The following is a 26,179-nucleotide window of genomic DNA, read 5'->3' as shown; positions in this document are numbered from 1 at the left end:
CAGGCTTATAGCAGTTTGTGGTGTTAAACTCAAAATGGTACATTGACTCTGCAGATTTTGTACTCTTCAGCTTTCATCTAAACAAAACCAAATTCTTTGTAACAGATCAGTGTGTGTGTGTGTGTGTGTGTGTACTCTGAAAGATGTCACATCTTGATGGATCAGGAGACTCAATGTTTAGAAGTTAATATATGAAGCAATAAACTTTTAATACAACCCATATCAAAACTCCAATGGCAATTTTTGAGGATATAGAATAATCAGCTGACAGTTTCATATGGAAACTCAAGAGATCTTTAGTCAAAAGAAAAAAAATATATTGAAAAGAAAAAGTTGTGGGTCTCATATTTCCTGATTTTAAAGCTTATCATAATGTTATAGTAATGAAAACAGTGTGGAAACGGCATTGAGAGAGGTACACAGACAAATGGAATAGATTTGAGATCCCAGGAACAAAATATCACCTATATGGTCACCTGACTTTTTCTACAAGAGTGTCAAAGTCACCTAATAGGAAAAGGATGGTTTTTTCAACAAATAGTTTGGGAAAAACTAGAGACTCATGTGCAAAGAATAAAGGTAGGGCTTAACTTACACCGTATAAAAAATAAACTCAAAATGGATAAAAACCTAAATGTAAGAGCTGAAACTATAAAATATTTAGAAGAAAATATAAATGAAAAAAACCTTCCTAACATTAAGTTAGGAAATAATTTCTTGAATATGACACTAAAAAAGCTTACAGGAGAAATAAATGAATAAATTTGTTAAGCTCAAAGTTAAAAACTTCATCAAAGGCCACAGTCCATAGAGTGAAAAGTCAATTCATGGAATTCCTAAACCTCAATATTAACAAAACTCTTCAATAAACATTTATAAAAAAATATATATTCAGGGGCGCCTGACTGGCTCAGTGGGTTAAGTCTCTGCCTTCGGCTCAGGTCTTGATTCCACAGTCCTGGGATCGAGCCCTGCTTCAGGCTCTCTGCTCAGCGGGGAGCCTGCTTCCCTCTCTCTCTCTGCCTGCCTCTCTGTCTACTTGTGATCTCTCTCTCTCTCTCTCTCTCTCTCTGTTAAATAAATAAATAAAATAAAAATTATTTAAAAATATCTATATATATAGATATATAGATATTTCAATGTGGGCAATGAGCAGATGAGAAAATACCCAACAACACTAAACATGTATGTACATGCTGTTCATAAATATAAAACTAGTGCAGCCACAAAGAAGGGCAGTATGACATCCCAGAAAGTTAACAATACAATGAGAAAGTGATCTCTAGTTTCCACCTTCAGGTATATAACAAAAGCACTGGAAGTGGGGATTGGATGAAATATATGTACCCTCATGTCCATATCAGCAATAGTCACATTAGCAAAAATAAGTAAGCAACCCAAGTGCCCATCATCATATAAACAAACAAAATGTGGTACACATATAATGAAATATTATCCCACATAGAAAAGGAAGGTTCCTGTGCCATGCTACAACAGAAATACATGTTGATGACATATTACATGAAATAAGCCATTTATGTTTTAAAAATTCATATTTTATAACAGGTTTATATTAACAGGGAAATGGTGAAAAAGAGATTTGCCACATGCTCTGTGCTCAGTTTCCTCTGTTACCATCTTACATGAAAGAATACATTAGTTCACAAGTAATTAACTTCATGGGAAGACACTATTTTTAACCAACAACCATATTTTATTCAGATTACTTTCACTAATGGCATTTTTCTCCTCCAGAATCGCACCCAGAATCCCACATTAAATTCAGTTGACATATCTTCTTCAGCACCTTCAGACAGTGAGTTTTTCTACATATTCTCTTATTTATTTCAAGTACAATTAACATACAGCATTTTATTATTTTGAGGTATGTAAAATAATGACACTACATTTCTACAGCTAACGCAGTGCACTTCACAAGAATTCTGTTCAACTGTTCTTGTTTTGATGAACTTGACTGTTTTGAGCAGAACTAGTGAGACATTTTATATAAAAACCTTCACTTGGATTGGGAGGGAGACAAACCATAAGTGACTCTTAATCTCACAAAACAAACTGAGGGTTGCTGGGGGGAGGGGGTTTGGGAGAAGGGGGTGGGATTATGGACATTGGGGAGGGTATGTGCTTTGGTGAGTGCTGTGAAGTGTGTAAACGTGGTGATTCACAGACCTGTACCCCTGGGGATAAAAATATATGTTTATAAAAAATTAAAAATTAAAAAAAAAAAACCCTTCACTTGGGATTTGTTTGATATTTTACTCAAGATTGGACAGGGGTCATGGATTATTAGGAGAAAGATCACAGAGGCCAAGCTCCATTTGCATCAGATCATGCCAGTGGGTACATACTTTCAATGTGACTCATCACAGTTGATGTTAACCTTGATCACCTGGTTAAGGTAGTATTTTCCACATTTCTCCTCTTAAAATGACTCCTTTCATCCCACTCCACAGTGAGTCTTTCGGATGGAACTCATTTGTGTTCACTCTACAAATAAGAGACTGAGAATTAACCTACAATTTTGAGAGCAGAGTAACTACAGTATCATTGGAGATTCTTTTATTATGGGAGATTTGTCTATTTTCCCCTATTGATTACTTATTTATTTAAGTGTTTAATATCATTATGAATTTGTGGATTATTTAAACTATGAGTTATATTTCAATTCAGAGTCATTTTTTTTGTTTCTCAATTTTTTTCCAGCTTTTGTCCCTAGGGGCTCTTCACATTGCTCTTGTGGTCCCTTTGCCATATTCTCATCACTGTGTGTGTGTGTGTGTGTGTGTGTGTGTGTGTGTGTGTGTGTTTGCACTTCCTTACCTTCCATCACTACAGGATGCTCTAGTTCATCTTGGACATTCCCTGCCCCAAACCTAGAATCAGCCATTTACTTAAGAAATTCTATTCATTTTCTCGGATAATGGTATCAAGAACCGTGTCCTGGCCACTAGATCACTAGATAATCACTGCTTTTATTATTTTTTTCTATTCTAGCCAAAAAACGTCCTTTATGGCCCAAATATTCACCTTTAATTTCAAGAAGAGATCACTTTTTTCCCATAACCTATTAATACATATTGAGGATTAAGTTCTCTACTACTTCTAGCTCAGGGTTCTTAATTAAAAAGGAAGGGGGGATAAGGGGAAAAAAATAAACTGCGACTTCAGGGAATTATCTTCCCCAGACTCCTATATTTTGTATCACTCATGTTTAAATACTACTGCAGGAAAGGCAAAAGGGGAGTATTTCCCAGTCAACATTCCATGTGAGATTTGATTTCAGAAAATGTGGGATGCATCCAGGACCAGCTTCTTCAGTCATGCAGGTGAGAATCTGAAGCTTCCTTTGAACGTAAGCCTCTCTTATATCTGTTATTATGTGAACTATACAAATGTCTCAGTCTGTATTTCTATTATATAGATAGATCAATAGGTCTGGATGGATAAGTTTGATTGATAGATGATGATAGAGGGTTGATAGACAGATGGACAGATAGATGATAAGTACAGCATATATTAGTATATAGTTGGGTGGATAGGGAGATAAATCCCTTTTTATAATATTTAACTGTTCGAAACCACAGAGAAGTTTTCACTCCTGTTTGCTGAAGCCTTGGACAAAAAGCATATCTGGCAAACTCCTAAGAGCGCAGAAAAACCATACTGATTGGCCGTGTGGTTGGGGCATGATGTGGTTAAGAGCCATGAGTCCAGAACTGTCTCTACAGTGACTCACCCTCTGACACAGACATTTAAATCTTACTCGTCCTAGGAATCTTGCTGTCCCTGCAGCCATTGTCAGAAGACAGTTGTTAAGAACTACTAATATACCAAGATGATTAATAAGCCATCTACGAAGAAAAGGTATTTAAAAGCTTTATTTTTAATGCAGCATCATTATGATGTATTTTCAACAACCAAAGGGGGTATTTTAAAAAAGTAAGTAATTCATCTAACTTTGATTCCAAGAATGCAATTTCCATACCCTCAGGACACAAATATTATGTTATCCCCATGCTCTCTTAAATAAAACTAATGGATATGAGTCTGTGTGTGTGTGATATATATTATTCTGGAGTTAATGAAAATATTACCATCCTCAGCATACAGTTCAGAACTCTATCACTTTTCAACATATTTTAGAAAACATTGACAATATATCCACTTCCTTTTTTTATGACCACATAAAATACCATCCTTGATTCATTTAGCTTCCTTCTTATGGGCATTGAAGTGGTATCTGACCTTTTGCCAAACGGAAAGGACTGCTGTGATTGTCTTTGTGCCTCTGAGTGAGATTACTTGCAGCATATGGAAATGCTAGACCTGTGTCTATGTGACATTGAAATATCAATGCTGAAAACCACTCCCTGAGAGATTGCATACCCTTAAATTCCTACCAAGAATGTATGGGATTAATGTTTCCTACATCATTTTCATCTGTGTTTGTTAAAATACCTATATCAAAAAGGTCACTTTATTAATATGATAGGCAAAGGATATGTGATTGGAATTTAAATTGAATGTATTTTTCCATGAATGAAATTGATAATCTTTTCAAACTATGTTTAATAAGAAGAGTTTCTTTTGGAATCAGCTCTTTGGCCATTTTCATTTTCGTTTTTTTAAAGATTTTCTGTTTTTATTTAGACAGAAAGAGAGATCCTGACAGGGAAAGAAGCAGAAAGAGAGGGTGAGATAGAATCTTTAGCTGCCTCTATGCCCAGCATGGAGCCCAGATCCATTACACAACCCAGACTCAATTACATAACCCTGAGATCACAACTCGAGTGAAAACCAAGGGTGGGACAAAAATGAGTGAGACACTCAGGCATCCTATTCATTGTGTTTTTAAAGATTGATCTCTGAAATCCGTTTATATATGACAAAATTATGCTTTTCTCGTTAATACCTGATGTAAATATATTTAATGCCTTGGCACTTAAGCATTTTATTGTGGTACTATTTGGAAAATGTAGGTAAATGAGATGGTGAAGGTTTATTCCAATGTTTAATATATATAAATAAATATTAGTTCCCTTCTTGTTTCTATCTCCTCTTACTGAAGCCAGGGTAGGGAATACTCCAGGAAATAAATTCCAGAAATTCTATTGAAAAGATTCAGCTATGACTTGGAGCTTCCTTAACTCATTTTCTATATCCATGGTACCTAAAATAACATGTAATTTGAAAAAAAAAATCTTGATTCATGCCAAATGTTCTCTATCCTTCATTTTAGTTTCAGTCACTCTTTGTGTCTTAAAAAATACATTTTGAAAGACCCATTAAGATATGAACAAAGTGAATAATGTAACTTTGGACAACATAATACAATATAAAAAAATGTAAAAAGTTTATGACAGAAACTTATTTTAAAATGCTAAACAACTAGAAATTATTGTGAGTTAAAGTACAGGAAATAAACAGTCAAACTGACAGATTAAAATAAATTTCATGATGGAATGGACCAAAAGACTGAATGCTCACAGCTAAAATATTGTTTGTTTCTCTCATTCTCTTTCTCTCTCTCATCTCTATCTCTCTTTTAGGTGTCATTATGGAAAACACTATCAAAAGGTTCTACATCATTCCTTGATTATTCCGAATACTTACAAGAAGATACTTTAGAACTGAACTACGAAGCTCAAATAGTATGAAAGAACATTATGTAAATCATGCATGAGTTTTCTCCATTTGGCAACATCCTGTCCTTATAGGTCCTTGCTGTAGGGTCCAATCCCTAAATTAATGTTTTTTATTCTTGAGGAATCACATACTCTTTTATTGTTGATATATTTCACTGCTTCCATAAGCACTCAGGTGAATATATTTTCAATAAACATAATGATTCCCACCCGATTCAGAAGAAAACAACACAGAAGGTAAGGGATTACAAACTGGTAATTGACACATCCATGAGTATATGGATTTGCTCTCTAAATGGAGTAGTCATTTCATAATACATTTTTATCTGTAGATTCATAATACTTTTTTGTCAGTAGATTATTTCTAACCTTCCATTTCTCTACTTTGCCTGAAATAATGCAACAAAATAACACCGTAACTGAGTTCATACTGTTAGGATTGACCCAAAATCCCATGAGACAGAAAATGGTATTTGTAATATTCTTCATTTTTTATGTGGGAACCGTGGTAGGGAATTTGCTTATTATTGTGACCATCAAGTCCAGCCGGACACTTGGAAGCCCCATGTACTTTTTCCTATTTTATTTGTCCCTTGCTGATTCCTGTTTCTCAACGTCCACAGCCCCCAGACTAATTGTGGATTCACTCTCTGCAAAAAAAATCATATCTTACAATGAGTGCATGACTCAAGTCTTTGCCCTACATTTATTTGGCTGTATGGAGATCTTTGTGCTCATCCTCATGGCCGCTGATCGTTATGTGGCAATCTGTAAGCCCTTACATTACCCAACCATCATGAGACGACAGGTCTGCACCATCCTTATTATTCTTGCATGGATAGGGTCTTTTATCCATTCTATAGCCCAGATTATCCTGGCCTTGAGACTGCCTTTCTGTGGACCCAATTTGATTGATCATTACTGCTGTGATTTACAACCCTTGCTGAAACTTGCTTGCATGGACACCTATAGGATCAATTTACTGTTGGTGTCCAACAGTGGGGCCATTTGCTCAAGCAGTTTTGTGATTCTGATGATCTCATACATTGTAATCTTGCATTCCTTGAGAAATCACAGTGGAGAAGGGAGGAAAAAAGCTCTCTCAACTTGCACTTCTCACATCATAGTAGTAATCTTATTCTTTGGTCCATGTATATTCATATATACACGCCCCCCAACCACTTTCCCCATGGACAAGATGGTGGCTGTATTTTATACTATTGGGACCCCTTTTCTCAATCCACTCATCTATACACTGAGGAATGCAGAAGTGAAAAATGCCATGAGAAAGCTCTGGCATATCAAAATTTCCTCAGGAAGCAAAAGATGAATTGAGGATTTTGGTTGATTATTTAACCTGTACACAGATCAAATATGATAGTGTATATCTTGACTTGCTGGATGCACTCTAAAAAAGACAACCGATTTCCTTTTTTTTTTTTTTGGTACTTCGTGCTCAAACTAGTAGCTTCCATCATAATGCCAGCCTGGTTCTTATTTTCCTGAGAGCTCAACTCTGACACTATGGATTATGAAATACTCCTCACATTTAGTCTATACTCTGTTTTGCTAAGAGAAAGATGTTTATACAATCACAACTGTTCAAACAACAAACAGCCAGAAAGCATGGAAAAAAGGAAGGAACGAAGGAACGAAGGAAGGAACGAAGGTATGCAGGTAGGCAGGCAGAAAGAACTGTTCTCCATGACTTGTAATTCTCTCTAAAGCACATTTCAATTAAGGAATTCTGCTTTCCTTTGAGAACATTCAGAGAAAAGGAGCTAACCGTGAGTTAAGAAGATTTTTTTTTTCATATTATTAGATTATCTTGAAAAAAGATTCATCCTAGTGAACAAAAGGCCATATATATGAATATATGTAATTTTTTCTTATATAATTGCTTTAATGTTTCCTATGACTATTAGGATAACAGAGACACTATGGGATTTTCTAAATGTAGTATTACAAAGGCCTCATGATATTCAGATAATTTCTATGATTGTTAAATAGGGCCTATAGCAAGAGATTTCTACAACTCTAAGAGGGAAAAAAGTAAAACTATTTGTGCTGTCCAGACTAAATAAGAATTTACAATACACCATAGACACAACATATTTTCCACGATTGAAGTGCAGAAAGATAGAAACAACCGTAAAGGAAAAAAGTGAATATAATTCCATCTACAACTGGGTTGTATTAATGGAATAAAAGAAAGTTTGAGAGGCATTCAGAAATACTCAGTATCCTTGTATCTAGTTAATGGAGTGTGAGAGAACTTACTTTTACAGAAAGAAGCCATTTTCTTTCTCTGTTGGTGCTTCATTACTGAAGGGGTAGTGTGTATTGTCAAGTTAGAATTGCCAATAGAATTTGATGCTCATAGTGAGCAGAGAAGATTCACAGCCATGCCTTGAATAGATGCATACCAGGGGTTGTATCATGAACTTCTAAAATTCATTCATTTCAGAGAAAACAAAAAACTAACTCAAAGGGATACATGCATGCCAAAAGTTACAGCATCTGCATCTCCAATAACCAAATTGTGGAAATAGCTGCAGTGTCCATCAAATGATTAATTGGAAAATATATGCTGTATTTAGGTATATGGTGTGTTTTTATACATATCTATATATAGATAGATGATGATAGATAGATGATAGGCAGATAGATAGATAGCTAGATATAATGGCATGTGACTCAATTATCAACCAGAATGGGAAGTGAGATCTTGCCATTTCCCATGAAAAGGATGGAGCTAGAAAGTAGTATGCAAAGTGAAAACAGTCAGTCAGAGAAAGATAAATACCATATGATTTCACTCATCTGAAAATTAAGAAACAAAACAAATGAGTATAGGAAAGAACAGAATGAGGGTGTCAAATCAGTGAACAGATTCTTAAGTATAGAGAACAAACATGGTTATGAGGGTAGGTGGGTAGGACGACAGGTTAGATATGTGATGGGCATTTAGTAGTACACTCACTGAATTGTATACTTGTATCACCTGTTACACTGTGTATTACCAAACTGGTGTTTAAACAGAAACTTAAATACATGTATCATACATATATACATACATACATAATAAATAAAATTAATTTATATCAGTGTATTCAAGTGTACCAGATCTTTAGTAACTGCTTTAAAATTCCATTTCAGTTTTGACCCCATTATTTATCTGAAAACCTTTTCAATACCCATAGTTTCCTCCTGTCAAAGATTGTTTTAAAATAAATACATTAAAATATCATGTTTTTAGTGTTCTCATTACTTTTTGATTTTGGAAATATTACAAAGCTTAGTGGCTGCACTAGTGTCCTAAAGTTGACATGTTAACATACAAAAAATATATACATATTTCAGTTGTACAACTTGGTTTTTCATATACATACAATGCGTAAAGATCATCACAACCTAATTAACACATCAGACTTTTCTATATAGTTACCTGTCTGTGTGTGTATGTGTGTGTGTATGTGTGTGTGTGTGTAAGAAGATTTCATTCAACATCAATCCTTTCTGCAATTTCAAGTATACATTATGGTGTTGTTAGCAATAGTGACCATGCTATATATTTGATGTCTGGAACTTATTCTTTCTATTCAGCTGAGTCGTTGCACCCTTGGGCCAACATCTCTCCATTTCCCCCATTCCCTGGACCCTGATAACCACTGTTATACTCTGCCTCTGTGAATTGAACTATATCATTTCCACATTTAAGTGAGTTCATGCAGTATTTCTCTTTCTGTGTCTCATTGTTTCACTTAACATCAAGTCCTTCAGCTCCATCTATGTTATGGCAAATGGCAGAATTTTCCTCTATTTGAAGTCTCACATTTCCTATATTAATTCATCAGTCAGGGATGAGGTTGTACCCACACCTTGGCTACTGTGAATAATGATGCAATGAACCTGGGAACTCAGATTGTCCTTCACAATCATGATTTCTGATCCTTTTGATATCTACCCAACGGTAGGATTGAAGGATGATTGTTCTCCTTTTATTTCTTGAAGGAACCTTTATATTCTTTTCTATAATGAGTGTATAAATTTACATACCATAAAATAATATACACAGGATCTGTTTACTCTACAACCTCTTTAACATTTCGTATCTTGTGTTCTCAATAATAGTCAGTCTAACAGATGTGAAGGGATATGACATTATGATTTTGATATGCATTTCCCTGAGAATGAGTGTTGTTGAGCACCTTTTGTTGTACTTGTTGGACCTTTGTGTATCTTTGGGAAAAGGTCTATTCAGTCCCTCTGCCTATTTTGTAATCAGAAGAGATGAAGGAGATCTCTGTTGCTTCTGTTCAGTTTACTTGTGAACCTGAAACTGCTCTAAACATATTATATTATTGGGGCACCTGGGTGGCTCAGTGGATTAAGCCACTGCCTTAGCCTCAGGTCATGATCTCAGAGTCATGGGATCGAGCCCCACAATGGGCTCTGTGCTCAGTGGGGAGCCTGTGTCCCTCTTTTTCTCTTCCTGCCTCCCTGCCTGCTTATGATCTCTCTGTCTCTGTCAAATAAATAAATATAATATTAAAAACTTGTCTATTATTAAAAATATGTTAAGAAGAAGACAAAAATTTAATATTAGGCAAACTACATCTATTCTGTTAGTTCAGAAAAATTAAGAAAAGAAATAAAATATGTTATAAATGAGACAGAAAGCAGACTACAATAATATGAACTTATTTCCCAAATTGAATAATCTCATTAAAGGCAAATACACTGCGCTTGAAAGAAAGAAGTTGACAGAATAAACAGAATAATCTTCAGTTAAGAAAATTAATGGACTAATGATAAACTTGTCAGTATGTTAAATCCTGGAAGAAAGAGACCATGAGTAGATGCGTAGTTGAATTTGCATGAAGCTATAGGAGAGATAATACTAAGACAAAGTGATAGAAATGAGGGTAATAGTTGCATCTGAGGGACTTAACTGGAAAGGAGCATGACAGAATTTTCTGAGTTAATTCAAGTATTCTCGATCTTGAATTTGTTAATATATACATTTATTAAAACACATCAAACCATATACCTAAAATGTCTGAAATTCATTACATTTAATATTTGTCTCACAGAAAGAATTGTATAACTAAAAAACAAAAACAAACAAAGAAAACCTTATCAATATATACAAAAAAATCCCTATCAAATCTAGGGAAAAAGGCAGAACAGTGTTTTAGATTTCACCAAAATGAAAAAAAAAATATACTGAAAATTATGTCATCAATGAAGTATTAAGCCAACCCACATATTGGGAGAATATACTTGCAAATCATATATCTGAAAAAGAATTTGTTTTCAGATATATTAAGTTCTATGGATAACTTAATAATACCAATTAATTACTTAAAGAAAAACCAACTTAAAACTGGCAATATATGTCAAGAAGCATATCTCCACAAAAAAATACACAAATGGCCAATGAACATGAAAAGAAGTTTAACCCCTATAGATAACAGGAAACACAAACCTCACCCATAATGAAATTAACTTTCCACCCACTAAGATGTCTAGAATATATATATATATATATGCAAAACAAAAATTTAAAAAAATAAAACAATAGCTAGTTTTAGTGAGGTAGTGGTGAAATTGGGGTTTTCATAAATTGTTGGTGATAATGTTAAATGGTGCAACCACTTTGGAAAACAATGTGACACCTCCTCAAAGGGATAAAAAAGAAAGAAGTTTAAAAAGAAACATATTGTATAATTTATTTTTTTATGAAATATTAGAGAAGCTAATCTATAGTAAAAGAAAGTAGATTTGGGGGCCTCTTGGTGGCTCAGACTGTTTAGTCTTGGGCTCTTGATTTCATCTGAGATCATGATCTCAGTGTCTTGGATTGAGCATTACATTGGGCTCTGCATTTAGCAGGGACTCTGTCTAAGACACTCACATTTTCCCCCTGCTCCCTACCGCCAATGCTTTGGAATTTGTTCTCTAATTCTCTTAAAAAAGAGAGAGAGAGAGAGAGAGAGAGAGAGAGAGAGAGAAAAGAAAAAAAAAGAGAAGGGAAAAGAAAAAGAAAAAAACAGAAAGTAGGTTATATTTGCCTAGGACTGCTGGTGATGATGATGGAGTGGAATGAGAAGTGACTAAATCAAGTACGAGGTTCTTTTATTTTATTTTACTTTTTAAATTTATTTTTATATATTTTTTATTATGTTAGTCACCATATAGTACATCATTAGTTTACAAATAAAAAGTGGAGGGCTTGGGCGCCTGGGTGGCTCAGTGGGTTAAGCCGCTGCCTTCGGCTCAGGTCATGATCTCGGGGTCCTGGGATCGAGTCCCGCATCGGGCTCTCTGCTCAGCAGGAGCCTGCTTCCTCCTCTCTCTCTCTCTCTGCCTGCCTCTCTGCCTACTTGTGATCTCTCTCTGTCAAATAAATAAATAAAATCTTTAAAAAAAAAAAAAAGTGGAGGGCTGGATTAGACCCCCAGGCAATACTTTATTGACCTCTGTTCTAAAGCAATAAAATAGGAGTTATTAGGTAAATTAGGCAAAGTTCTTTTGAATTGTAAGTTTATAAAGGTAATAAATGTTACACTCTACTAGATACAAACTGAAGAGATGGAAATAATGTAGGAATAGAATGAACAATAATATTTACAAGGCAAAGAAGATATGATGCCCTTAGAAGGTGCAGATACTTTGGAGTAAAAGATCATAAATGTTATTTTCGTTATATATAAATATTATTTCCTCTCTAAATATTTCAATTCTCAAACAGTACTGATAAACCACTGTAAGTTGTAACCAAAAAACTACAAACTATTAAAAGTATATTTAAAATAATTTTAAAAAACATGAACAAATGAACAGCTATTGAATATCTCTTTCCTTTTTTAAACTAAATTTAATTTTTTTAAATTTTTTATAAAGATATAATGTATTTTTATCCCCAGGTGTACAGGACTGTGAATCACCAGGTTTACACACTTCATAGCACTCACCATAGCACATACCCTCCCCAATGTCCATAACCCGACCACCTCTCCCGAACCCTCTCCCCCCAGCAACTCTCAGTTTCTTTTGTGAGATTAAGAGTGACTTATGGTTTATCTCCCTCCCAATCCCATCTTGTTTCTTTTATTCTTTTCTTACACTCAAAACCCCCCATGTTGCAGCTCTACTTCCTCATATCAGGGAGATCATATGACAGTTGTCTTTCTCTGATTGACTTATTTCACTAAGCATGATACTCTCTAGTTCCACCCACATTGTCACAAATGGCAAGATTTCATTTCTTTTGACTGTATACTAATCCATTGTGTATATATATATATATATATATATATATATATATATATATATATCTCACTTCTTTTTTATCCATTCATCTGCTTATGGACATCTTTCCATAGTTTGGCTATTGTAGACATTGCTGCTATAAACATTCAGGTGCACGTGCCCAATCAGATCACTATGTTTGTATCTTTAAGATAAATACCCAGTAGTGCAATTGCTGAGTCATAGAATAGCTCTATTTTCAAAACTTTGAGGAACCTCCATGTTGTTTTCCAGAGTGGTTGCACCAGCTTACATTCCCACCAATAGAGTAGGAGGGTTCCCCTTTCTCTGCATCCTCGCCAGCATCTGTCATTTCCTGACTTGTTAATTTTAGCCATTCTGACTGGTGTGAGGTGTTATCTCACTGTGGATTTGATTTGTATTTCCCTGATGATGAGTGATGTGGAGCACTTTTTCATGTGTCTGTTAGCCATCTGGATGTCTTCTTTGCAGAAATGTCTGTTCATGTCCTCTGCTCATTTCTTGATTGGATTATTTGCTCTTTGGGTGTTGAGTTTGATAAGTTCTTTATAGGTTTTGGATACTAGCCCTTTATCTAATATGTCATTTTTCAAATATCTTCGCCCATTCTCTCAGTTATCTTTTTTTTTTGTTAACTGTTTCCTTTGCTTGTGCAAAAACTTTTCATCTTTATGAAGTCCCAATAGTTCATTTTTGCCCTTGCTTCCCTTGCCTTTGGTGATGTTCCTAGGAAGAAATTGCTTCAGCTGAGGTCAAAGAGGTTGCTGCCTGTGTTCTCTTCAAGGATTTTGATGGATTCCTTTCTCACTTTGAGGTCCTCCATCCATTTTGAGTTTATTTTTGTGTGTGGTATAAGGAAATGGTCCAGTTTCATTTTTCTGCATGTAGCTGTCCAATTTTCCCAACATCATTTGTTGAAGAGACTGTCTTTTTTCCATTGGACATTGTTTCCGGCTTTGTCGAAGACTAGTTGACCATAGAGTTGAGGGTCTATTTCTAGGATATCTATTCTGTTCCATTGGTCTATGTGTCTGTTTTGTGCCAGGACCATACTATTTGATGATGAGTGATTTGTAATAGAGCTTGAAGTCTGGAATTGTGATGCCACCAACTTTGGCTTTCTTTTCCATATTCCCCTGGCTATTCGAGGTCTTTTCTGGTTTCATATAAATTTTAGGATTATTTGCTCCATTTCTTTGAAAAAAAAAAATGGGTGGTATTTTGATAGGGATTGCCTCAAATGTGTAGATTGTTTAGGTAGCATAGACATTTTCACAATATTTTTTCTTCCAATGCATGAGCATGGAACATTTTTGCATTTCTTTTTATCTTCCTCAATTTCTTTCATGAGTATGTTATAGTTTTCTGAGTATAGATTCTTGGCCTCTTGGTTTAGGTTTATTTCTAGGTATCTTATGGTTTTTGGTGCAATTGTAGATGGGATCGACTTCTTAATTTCTCTTTCTTCTGTCTTGTTGTTGGTGTAAAGAAATGCAACTGATTTCTGTACATTGGTTTTATATCCTGACACTTTACTGAACTCCTGTATGAGTTCTAGCAGTTTTGGAGTGGAGTCTTTTGGGTTTTCCACATATAGTATCATATCATCTGCAAAGAGTGATAGTTGGACTTCTTCTTTGCTGATTTGGATGCTTTTAATTTCTTTTTGTTGTCTGATTGCTGAGGCTAGGACTTCTAATAGTATGATGAATTGCAGTGGTGATAATGAACATTCCTGCCATGTTCCTGACCTTAGCAGAAAAGTTTTCAGTTTTTCTTCATTGAGAATGATATTTGTAGTGAGTTTTTCATAGATGGCTTTGATAATATTGAGGTATGTGCCGTCCATCCCTACACTTTGAAGAGTTTTGATTAGAAAGGGATGCTATACTTTGTCAAATGCTTTTCAGCATCTATTGAGAGTATCATATGGTTCTTGTTTAATGTGTTGTATCACATTGATTGATTTGTGGATGTTGAACCAACCTTGCAGCTCTGGAATAAATCCCACTTGCTCATGGTGAATAATCCTTTTAATGTACTGTTGAATCCTATTGGCTAGTATTTTGGTGAGATTTTTCACATCTGGGTTCATTAAGGATATTGGTCTGTAATTCTCTCTTTTGATAAATCCTTGCCTGGTTTTGGGATCAAGGTGATGATGGCCTCATAAAATGAGTTTGGAAGTTTTCCTTACATTTCTATTTTTTGGAACAGTTTCAGGAGAACTGGAATTAATTTTTTTATTAAATGTTTGGTAGAATTCCCCTGGGAAGCCGTCTGGTGCTGGGCTTTTGTTTGTTTGGATATTTTTAATGACTGTTTCAATCTCCTTATTGGTTAAGGGTCTCTTCAGGTTTTCTATTTCTTCCTGGTTCAGTTGTGGTAGTTTATATATCTCTAGGAATTCATCCATTTCTTCCAGATTGTAAAATTTGTTGGTGTAGAGTTGCTGATAGTATGTTCTTATAATTCTTTGTATTTCTTTGATGTTGGTTGTGATCTCTCCTCTTTCATTCATGATTTTATTTATTTGGGTCCTTTCTCTTTTCTTTTTGATAAGTCTGGCTAGGGGTTTATCAATCTTATTAATTCTTTCAAAGAACCAGCTCCTAGTACCATTGATTTGTTCTCTTGTTTTTTTCTTTCTATTTCATTAATTTATGCTCTGATCTTTATGATTTCTCTTCTCCTGTTGGGTTTAAGCTTTCTTTCTTGTTCTTTCTCCAGCTGCTTTAGGTTCAGGGTTAGGTTGTATATTTGAGACTTTTCTTGTTTCTTGAGACAGGCTTGTATCACTATATTTTTTTCTCTCAGGCCTGTCTTTGCTATGTCCCACAGATTTTGAACCATTGTGTTTTCATTATCATTTGTTTCCATAAATTTTTTTCAATTCTTCCTTGATTTCCTGGTTCACCCATTCATTCTTTAGAAAGATGTTATTCAGTCTCCATATATTTGGGTTCTTTCAAAATTTCCTCCTGTGATTGAGTTCTCTCTTCAGAGCATGGTGGTCTGAAAATATGCATGAAATGATTCAAATCTTTTGATACTGGTCGAGTTCTGGTTTAGGACCCAGGATGTGATCTATTCTGGAGAATGTTCCATGTGCACTAGAGAAGAATGTGTACTCTGTTGCTTTGAGATGGACTGTTCTGAGTATATCTGTGATGTCCATCTGGTCGAGTGTGTCATTTAACGCCTTTATTTCCTTGTTGATCTTTTGCTTAGATGATCTGTTCATTTCAGTGAGGGGAGTGTTAAAGTCCCCTACTATTTTTGTATTATTGTCAATGTGTTTCTTTGATTTTGTTATTAATTGTTTTATGTAGTTGGCTGCTCCCCCATTAGGGGCATAGATATTTAAAATTGTTAGATCTTCTTGTTGGACAGACCCTTTAAGTATGATATAGTGTCCTTCCGCATCTCTTATTATAGTCTTAGGCTTAAAATCTAGTTGATATGATATGAGGATTGCCACCCCAGCTTTCTTCTGATGTCCATTAGCATGGTAAATTCTTTTCCACCCCCTCACTTTAAATCTGGAGGTGTCTTTGGAGTTTCTTGTAGGCAACATATTGATTTTTTTTTTTAAGGCATTCTGATACCCTGTGTCATTTTATTGGGGCATTTAGCCCATTAGCATTCAGGGTAACTATTGAGAGATATGAATTTAGTGCCATTGTATTGCCTGTAAGGTGACTGTTACTGTATATTTTCTCTGTTCCTTACTGATATACTACTTTTAGGCTCTCTCTTTGCTTAGAGGACCCCTTTCAATATTTCCTTTAGAGCTGGTTTGGTGTTTGCAAATTCTTTCAGTTTTTGTTTGTCCTGGAAGCTTTTTATCTCTCCTTCTATTTTCAATGATAGCCTAGCTGGATATAGTATTCTTGGCTGCATGCTTTTCTCATTTAATGCTCTTTCATGCCAGTTCTTTCTGGCCTGCCATGTCCCTGTGGATAAGACTGCTGCCAATCTCATAGTTTTACTCTTGTATGTTACAGACTTCTTTTCCTGGGCTTCTTTCAGGATTTTCTCTTTGTCGCTAAGACCTGCAAATTTTACTATCAGGTGACGAGGTATGGACCTATTTTTCTTGATTTTGAGGGGTGTTCTTAGCATCTCTTGGATTTTGATGCTTGTTCCCTTTGCCATATTAGGGAAATTATTTACAATAATTCTCTCCAATATACTTTCTGTTCCCCTCTCTATTTCTTCTTCTTCTGGAATCCCAATTATTCTAATGTTGTTTCATCTTATGGTGTCACTTATCTCTCAAATTCTCCCCTCGTGGTCCAGTATTTGTTTGTTTCTCTTTTACTCAGCTTCTTTATTCTCTGTCATTTGGTCTTCTATACCACTAATTCTTTCTCCTGCCTCATTTATCCTAGCAGTAAGAGCCTCCATTTTTTATTGCGCCTCATTAATAGCTTTTTTTTATTTCAACTTGGTTAGATTTTAGTTCTTCTATTTCTCCAGAAAGGGTTTTTATTTCTCTAGACAGTGTTTCTCCAATATCTTCCATGCCTTTTTTGAGCCCGGCTAGAACCTTGAAAATCATTATTCTGAACTCTAGATCTGACATATTATCAATATCCGTATTGACTTAGTCCCTAGCCTTTGGTACTACCTCTTTTTCTTTTTCTTTTCTTTTTTTTTTTTTTTTTTTTGTGGTGAGTTTTTCCACTTTGTCATTTTGTCCAGATAAGAGTATATGAAGGAGCAAATAAAATACTAAAAGTGTGGCAAACACCCCAGGAAAATGTGCTTTAACCAAATCAGAAGTGACCCCTCATCATGGGGGGGTGGGAAGAAAGGCGATAAAAAGAAGTAAAAAAAAAAAAAAAAAGAAAACAAATAAAGAAAAAAAATGTAAAAAGGAAAATTTTATATATATATATATATGTATATATATATATATATATATATATATATATATATATACTGGTGACTAAAACTGGGTCACCCACTTAATTTTGTGAGTATTTTGGTCTCTTAGAAGAAGAAACTACCTCCCAAAATGTTAAAGCATGAAAAATGTATATAAGGGTAAACACAATGAAGGGATGGAATATGCCTATAAAGATGAAACAAGAAAAATTTTTTTTTTAATTTCTAAAAAAGGAGTTGATAAAATAAGTTGGTTGGGGGAATAAAGAAAAAGAAAGTGGAGAGAATTTACTTGGGCTAGAGAGTAGAACAAGCCTGGAGCTAGATTTAGGGTATATTTTGATCTATTACAAGAAGTTGTACCGTGATTTTTTTAGAAGAAAAAACTCTATGTGTATACAACAAATAAAGTTAAATACAATGAAGGATAAAATATGACTATAATAATGTAGGTTCAAAAACGATTATTATTATTTTTTATGAAAAGTATTGTTAAGATAAGCTAGTTAAAAAAACATAAAAAAGAAAAGAGTAAAAGTTAAAAAAATAGCAAAAAGAAAAAATAAAATTAAAAAAATAAATTAACTGTAAGACTAAAGAATCATGGGGAGAAAGTCATGAATTCTGTGCTTTGCTTTCTCCTCCACTGGAATTCCACTGCTCTCCTTGGTAAGTGACCTTGGTCTTGGCTGCATTTCTTGTTGATCTTCTGGGGGAGGGGCCTGTTGTAGTGATTCTCAAGTGTCTTTGCCTGAGGTGGAATTGCACCACCCTAACCGGGCTGGGCTAATTAATCTGCTTGGGTTCACTTTGGGGAGCTTTTGATCCCTGAACACTTTCCGTAGAGTTCCGGACAATGGTAATGAAAATGGCGACCTCCTAATCTCCCGCCTGGAGGAGGCTAGAGCTCAAGGCCCCACTCCTCAGTGTGCCCTCAGAGAACTGCGCTCAATCAGCCCCATCTCCCTGGCCTCTGGCCGGGCTCCAAGCTCACCCAGCCTGCGACTGGTTCAAGGTAATCCTGAGCTGAGAGCTCACTCCTTGGCTCTGTCTCTGTAGCCGGCTTCCCCTCTCTAATACCTGCGAGCTCTGTGACACTCAGACACCCCTGATCCTTCTGTGACCCTGCAGGACTTGGGGCCACGCTGGCCCCACATGAGATTCACCCTAATTTAGCCTCTGGAGCAATTTCCTTCAGTGGAACAGACTTTTAAAAGTCCTGATTTAGTGCTCCATTGCTCCGCCACTGGCCCGGAGCCGGCCTCTCCCACGATCTATCTTCCCGTCACTTTGGATTCACTTCTCCACTGGTCCTACCTATCAGAAAGTGGTCAATTTTCTATTTCTACAATTGCTGTTCTTCTCTTCAATCTCCTGTTGGATTTGTAAGTGTTTGCAATGGTTAGATAAGGTATCTTATCAGACTGCTGCCTGACCCCTTTAGAAAAGCTCATGTCTTTGAATCTAAAGGCAAAGGAATAAGTTGTTGTGCTGGCTGGGGTGACTGATGCTGGCAACCAAGGGGAAATTGGACTACTACTGCACAGTGGAAATAAGGAAGAGTACATCTAGAATACAGGAGATCCATAGGACTACATTTAGTATCACCACACTCTGGGATCAAGGTCAAAGGAAAACTAAAACAATGCAATCCAAGCATAACTTCTAATGACCCAGACATTTGAGGAATGAAGTTTTGTGTCACCCCATCAGCTAAAGAAATACAACCAACTCTCCTGCCTGCTGAAGGCACATTGAATACCTCTTGTTGAGGTTTTAGTGCATTTTCATTTGCAGGCAGGAGAGTTGTACGATGTTAGGTGGAATTATAACTGTGTATAGTCTTTATCTGGAGATTAGGCATGATTTTTGTATATTATACACACACAGACACAGACACACACACTGTGTGGATAAACAATGGACTGGTTAATTTATTGTGTTAAATTCTCTAGAGCACAGGATGCTCAGATATTGGCTTGACTATTGCTTTTGGTGATGACTAAGATTTTTCTGGATGATATTAACTTTTGTATTGGGAGAGTGAATAAGGTAGATTGCTCTTACTAAAGTGGTTCCTCATTCAACCAAATGAAGGCCTGAAAATTATAAAAGACTAACCTTCTATGAGTCTGAGGGGATTCTCCTGCTTGAGAGCCTGCAAACTCAAGCATTAGCTCTTCCAGTCTGATGGCTTCCACTCTGACACAGTAACTCTTCCTGATGTGCAGAGCTCCTGCCCATGGACTGAACTGGGACAACAACTCTTACAGGCTTTTAACAGTTTCTGGTGTTTAGACTCAAAATGGGACATTGACTCTGCAGATTTTGCACTCTTCAGCTTCCATCTAAACAAAACCAAATTCTTTGTAACAGATCATAGTGTGTGTGTGTGTGGGTGGGTGTGTATGTGTATATTCTGAAAGATGTCACATTTTCATGGATCAGGAGACTCAATATTGTTTAGAAATCAGTAATATATGAAACAATACAATTTAAAACAACCCATATCAAAACTCCATGACAATTTTTGAGCATATAAAAAAAATCAGCTGACAGTTCCATATGGAATTTCAAGAGATCTTTAGTGAAAAGAAATAAAAAATTGAAAAGAAAATGTTGTGGGTCTCACATCTCCTGACTTTAAGCTTATCATAATGTTAAAGTAATGAAAACAGTGTGGTAACGGCATTAAGCCAGGGACCCACAAAAATGGAATAGATTGGTGATCCCAGAAACAAAACATCACCTATATGGTCACCTGATATTCTACAAGGGTGTCAACATTGTCTAATCAGAAAAGGATGTTTTTTTCAACAAATAGTTTGGAAAAACTAGAGATTCATATGCAAAAGAATAAAGGTAGGGCTTAACTTATACCATATACAAAATAAACTCAAAATGAATCAAAACCTAAGTGTAAGAGCTAAAACTGTAAAATATTTGGAAGAAAATATAAATGAATAAAACCTTAAAGACATTATGTTAGGAAATAATTTCTTGCATATGACACACAAAAAGAAAAGCTTACAGAAGAAAAAAAAGAATAAGTTCAAAGTTAAAATCTTCAATGCATAAAAGGCCACAATCCATAGAGTGAAAAGTCAATTCATGGGATTCTTAAACCTCAATATCAACAAAACTCTTGAATAAATATTTATCAAAAAATATATATACAAATGGGCAATGAGCAGATGAGAAAGTACTCAACATCACTAAAGACATATGTGTATACTGCTTATAAGAATGTAAAAATGGTGCAGCCACTGTGAAAGACAGTATGACATTCCAGAAAGTTAACAATACAATGATCAAGTAATCTCTAATTTCCACATCCAGGTATATAACAATAGCATTGGAAGTGAAGATTGGAAGAAATATGTGTACCCTCATGTCCATATCAGCAATAGTCATATTAGCAGAAATAGGTAAGCCACCCAAGTTTCCATCAACATATGAATAAACAAAATGTGGTACACATACAGTGAAATATTGTTCAGCATAGAAAAGGAAGGTTCCTGAGTCATGCTACAACAGAAATACACTGGTGACATATTAGGTGAAATAAGCCATTTATGTTTAAAAAACGTCATATTTTATAACAGGTTTATATTAACAGGAAAATGGTGAAAAAGAGATTTCCCACATGCTCTGTGCTCAGCTTCCATCTTACATAGAAGAGTATATTAGTTCACAAGCAAATTAACTTCATAGGAACACATTATTTTTAACTAACAACCATAGTTTATTCAGATTACTTTCACTAATGGTGTTTTTCTTCTCCAGAATCCCATCCGGCATAAGACATTAAATTTAATTGACATATCTTCTTCAGCACCTCCAGACAGTGAGTTTCTCTAGATATTCTCTTATTTATTTCAAGTACAATTAACATACAGCATTTAATACTTTGATGTATGTACAATAATGATGTGACATTGCTATAGCTAATGCAGTGCACATCACTAGAATTCTGCTCCAGTGTTCTTGTTTTTGATGAACTTGACTGTTTTGAGCAGAACTAGTAGGACATTTTATATAAAAAACTTCACTTGGGATTTAATTGATATTCTACTCAAGATCAGACAGGGTTATGGGTTATTAGGAGATAGATCACAGAGGCCAAGTTCCATTTGCATCATATCATGACAGTGGGTACATACTTTCAATGTGACTCATCATTGTTGATGTTAACCTTGATCTCTAAAATGACTCCTTCCATCCCACACCACAGTGAGCCTTTTGGATGGAACCTATTTATGTGCACTCTACAAATAAGAGACAGAATTAGCCTACATTCCTTTGAGAGCAGAGTTAACACCAGTATCGTTAGGGATTCTTTCATTATGGGAGATTTGTCTATTGATTACTTACTTATTTAAGCTTTTAATATTGTTATGAAGTTGTGGATTATTTAAACTATGAGGTACATTTCAATTCAGTGTCATTTATTTTGTTCCTCAATTTTTTCCAGCTTTTGTCACCAGGGGCTCTTCCCATTACTCTTGTGTCCCTTTGCCATATTCTCATCACAGTGTGTGTGTCTGTGTGTGTGTGTGTGTGTGTTTGCACTTCCTTAACCTTCCATCACTCCAAGATGCTCCAGTTCATCTTGTACATTCCCTGCCCAAGACCTAGAATCAGCCATTTGCTTAAGATATTCTATTCATTTTCTTGGATAATGGTATCAAGAACCATGTCCTGGCCACTAGATCACTAGATAATCACTGTTTTTATTATTTTTTTTTCTATTCTAGCCAAAAGATGTCCTTTATGGCCCAAATATTCACCTTTAATTTCAAGAAGAGATCACCTTTTTCCCATAACCTGTTAATACATATTGAGGATTAAGTTCTTTACTACTTCTAGCTCAGGATTCTTAATTAAAAAGGAAGGGTGAAAAAAAAGAAGAAAAAAAAAAAGGGAGATTTCAGGGAATTACCTTCCCCAGACTCCTATATTTTGTATCACTCATGTTTAAATACTACTGCAAGAAAGGCAGAAGGAAAGCATTTCTCAGTCAACATTGCATGTGAGACTTGATTTCAGAAAGTGTGGGATGCATCCAGGTCCAGCTTCTTCAGGCATACGTGTGAGAACCTGAGCTTCAGTGACATCAAATGAGATCAGACTGAATTTTAGAAACACTTTTTTTTTTTCCTAATTCTCTTTTGAGCAAAGAGTAGCCAAATTTCCTAGAGAAGAAAGGAGGAGAACTGAACATCCTAACCTCATAAACTCTTAACAACATTGCTAAAATTAGTGTTAGAAATTAACATAATTGTGTATCTAACTCACAGAAAATTAATCTGATCAATGCCACAGTGTGCAACTAACACAAAAAAGCCATTTGTGGAATAACAGAAAGTTTAGGAGTTTCTCTAGACATGGATTACAATGGAAACTGAGAAGACCGAATGATAGAAATGCCCAGCAGCTCCTGGTGGAGAGATAAGAAAATAGAAATAACATGTATTTGAGTATCCAAGGAAGTGCTCCATGGAGATAATGATTTCACTTGCAATGGAGCAGGCTTCCCTTTTCGGTGGTAAGTGAGTATTGGATTGGACTGAAACTATTGGATGGTATCAATAGGAAACTCTCCTAAATCTTTCTTTTGCTTTATTAATTCTTATTAATAAATATGTACTTTTTTCCTAGATGGTAAGTTTAACAGTAAACAGAATAAAATTGTCTCTCTTATGCTGCTCCCTTTGAATGCAAGCCTTTCTTATATCTGTTATGTAAACTATACAAATGTCTCAGTTTGTATCTCTGTTATATAGATAGATAATAGGTCTGGATGGATAGAGTTTGATAGATAGATGATGATAGATGGTTGATAGATGGATAGATAAATGATCAATACGGCATATATCAATAAGTATTTGGGTGGATAGAAAGATATCTTTTTAAAATATTTAACTGTTAGAAACCACAGACAAGTTTATATTCCTGTTTGCCATAGGGTTGGACAAAAAGCCTATCTGGCAAAGTCCTACAAGTGCAGGGAAATCATCCCGATTGGCAGTGTGGTTGGGGCATGATGTGGTTAAGAGCCATGAGTCCAGAACTGTCTCTACAGTGACTCACCCTATGACACAGACATTTAAATCTTATGCTGGTCCTAGTAATTTTGCTGTCCCTGCAACCTATGTCAGAAGAGAGGTGTTATGAACCACTAATATACTAAGGTGATTAATAAACCATCTACCAAGAGAAAGTATTTAAAACCTTTATTTTTAATGCAGCATCATTATGATGTTTTTTCAACAACCATAGAGGATATTTTTAAAATGGTAAGTTATCCTTTATACAGTATAATATAAAAAAGAGTAAAATGTCTATGATAGAAACTGAATTTAAAACTCTGTATTACTAGAAATTATTATGAGTTAAAGTACAGAGAATAAACAGTCAAGATAACAGATTAAAATTAATTTCATAATGAACTGGACCAAATGACTGAATGTTCACATTTAAAATATTGTTTGTTTCTCTCTTGTTCTCTTTCTCTCATCTCTATCTCTCTCTTTTAGGTGTCCTTATGGAAAACACTATCAAAAGTTTCTACATCATTCCTTGATAGTTCAGAATACTTACTAGAAGATACTTCAGAGCTGAACTAATGGGCTCACATATTCTGAAAGAGCATTATGTAAATCATGCATGAGTTTTCTCCATTTGGCATGAGTTTTCTCCTAATAGATCCTTGCTGTAAAGAGAGACCTTCACTTCAGAAAGAAACCATCTCATATCAATCCCCTAGATTAATGTTTATTATGCCTGAGGAATCACATGCTCTTTTATTATTAATATATTTCATTGTTTCCATAAGCACTCAGGTGAACAGATTGTGAGTTAAATATTATGATTCCCACCTTATTCAGAAGAAAACAACACAGAAGGTAAGGGATTCAATACTGGTAATTGACACATTCATGATCTTATGGTTTGATCTCCAAATGGAGTAGTCTTCATAATACTTTTTATCTGTAGATTATTTCTAACCTTCCATTTCTCCACTTTGCCTAAAATTATGCAACAAAATAACAGCGTAACTGAGTTCATACTGTTAGGATTGACCCAAAACCCCACGAGACAGAAAATGGTATTTGTAATCTTCTTCATTTTTTATGTGGGAACCGTGGTAGGGAATTTGCTTATTATTGTGACCATCAAGTACAGCCCTACACTTGGGAGCCCCATGTACTTTTTCCTATTTTATTTGTCCCTTGCTGATTCCTGTTTCTCAACATCCATAGCCCCAAGGCTACTTGTGGATTCACTCTCTGCAAAAAAAATTATAACGTACAATGAGTGCATGACTCAAGTCTTTGCCCTACATTTATTTGGCTGTATGGATATCTTTGTGCTCATCTTCATGGCTGCTGATCGTTACGTGGCCATCTGCAAGCCCTTACATTACCCAACCATCATGAGAAGACAAGTCTGCACCATCCTTATTGTTCTTGCATGGATAGGGTCTTTTATCCATTCTATAGCCCAGATTATCCTGGCCTTGAGACTGCCTTTCTGTGGACCCAATTTGATTGATCATTACTGCTGTGATTTGCAACCTTTGCTGCGACTTGCTTGCATGGACACCTATAGGATTAACCTACTATTGGTGTCTAACAGTGGAGCCATCTGCTCCAGTAGTTTTGTGATTCTGATGATCTCATACATTGTCATCTTACATTCCTTGAGAAATCACAGTGCAGAAGGGAGGAAAAAAGCTCTCTCAACTTGCACTTCTCACATCACAGTAGTTATCTTAACCTTTGTTCCATGTATATTCATATATACACGCCCCCCAACCACTTTCCCCATGGACAAGATGGTGGCTGTATTTTATACTATTGGGACCCCTTTTCTCAACCCACTCATCTACACCCTGAGGAATGCAGAAGTGAAAAATGCCATGAGAAAGCTCTGGCATATCAAAATTACCTCAGAAAGCAAAAGATGAATTGAGGACTTTTTTGATTACTTAACCTGTACACATATCATATATGATAGTATATATCTTGACTTGCTGGATGCACTCTAAGAAGACAACTTATTTCCATACATTTTCTGTACTTCTGTCCTCAAACTTTCTCTAATGCCAGCCTCATTCTTACTTTATATGAGAGCTCATCTCTGACACTATGGATTATGAAATACTTCTCACATCTCAGTCTCCACTCTGGTTTTGTAAAGAGAAAGATATTTATACAATCACAACTTTTGAAACAATGAACAGGCAGAAAGAAAAAGAAAGAAAGAAGAAAGAAAGAAAGAAAGAAAAAGGACGAAATTTTTCTCTATGGCTTATAATT

The 26,179-nt window shown here is 35.4% G+C and overlaps 2 protein-coding genes across 2 annotated transcripts; both read left to right on the top strand.

Annotated features, from left to right (window-relative positions):
* The first annotated feature begins 6,060 nt into the window (after nucleotides 1-6,060).
* On the top strand, nucleotides 6,061-6,993 carry LOC131822573 (olfactory receptor 4C11). The gene has a single exon (XM_059158863.1). It carries the CDS (start codon nucleotides 6,061-6,063, stop codon nucleotides 6,991-6,993), a length of 933 nt encoding a protein of 310 aa, XP_059014846.1.
* Nucleotides 6,994-24,894: 17,901 nt separating this feature from the next.
* LOC131822572 (olfactory receptor 4C11-like) lies at nucleotides 24,895-25,827 on the top strand. Its single transcript, XM_059158861.1, has one exon. It carries the CDS (start codon nucleotides 24,895-24,897, stop codon nucleotides 25,825-25,827), a length of 933 nt encoding a protein of 310 aa, XP_059014844.1.
* Nucleotides 25,828-26,179: the final 352 nt, after the last annotated feature.

The sequence above is a fragment of the Mustela lutreola genome, chromosome 1, assembly GCF_030435805.1.
Source record: "Mustela lutreola isolate mMusLut2 chromosome 1, mMusLut2.pri, whole genome shotgun sequence".
Lineage (NCBI taxonomy): Eukaryota > Metazoa > Chordata > Mammalia > Carnivora > Mustelidae > Mustela > Mustela lutreola.
Note: the sequence above shows the minus strand (reverse complement) of the source record. Positions and strands in the feature narration are given on the sequence as shown.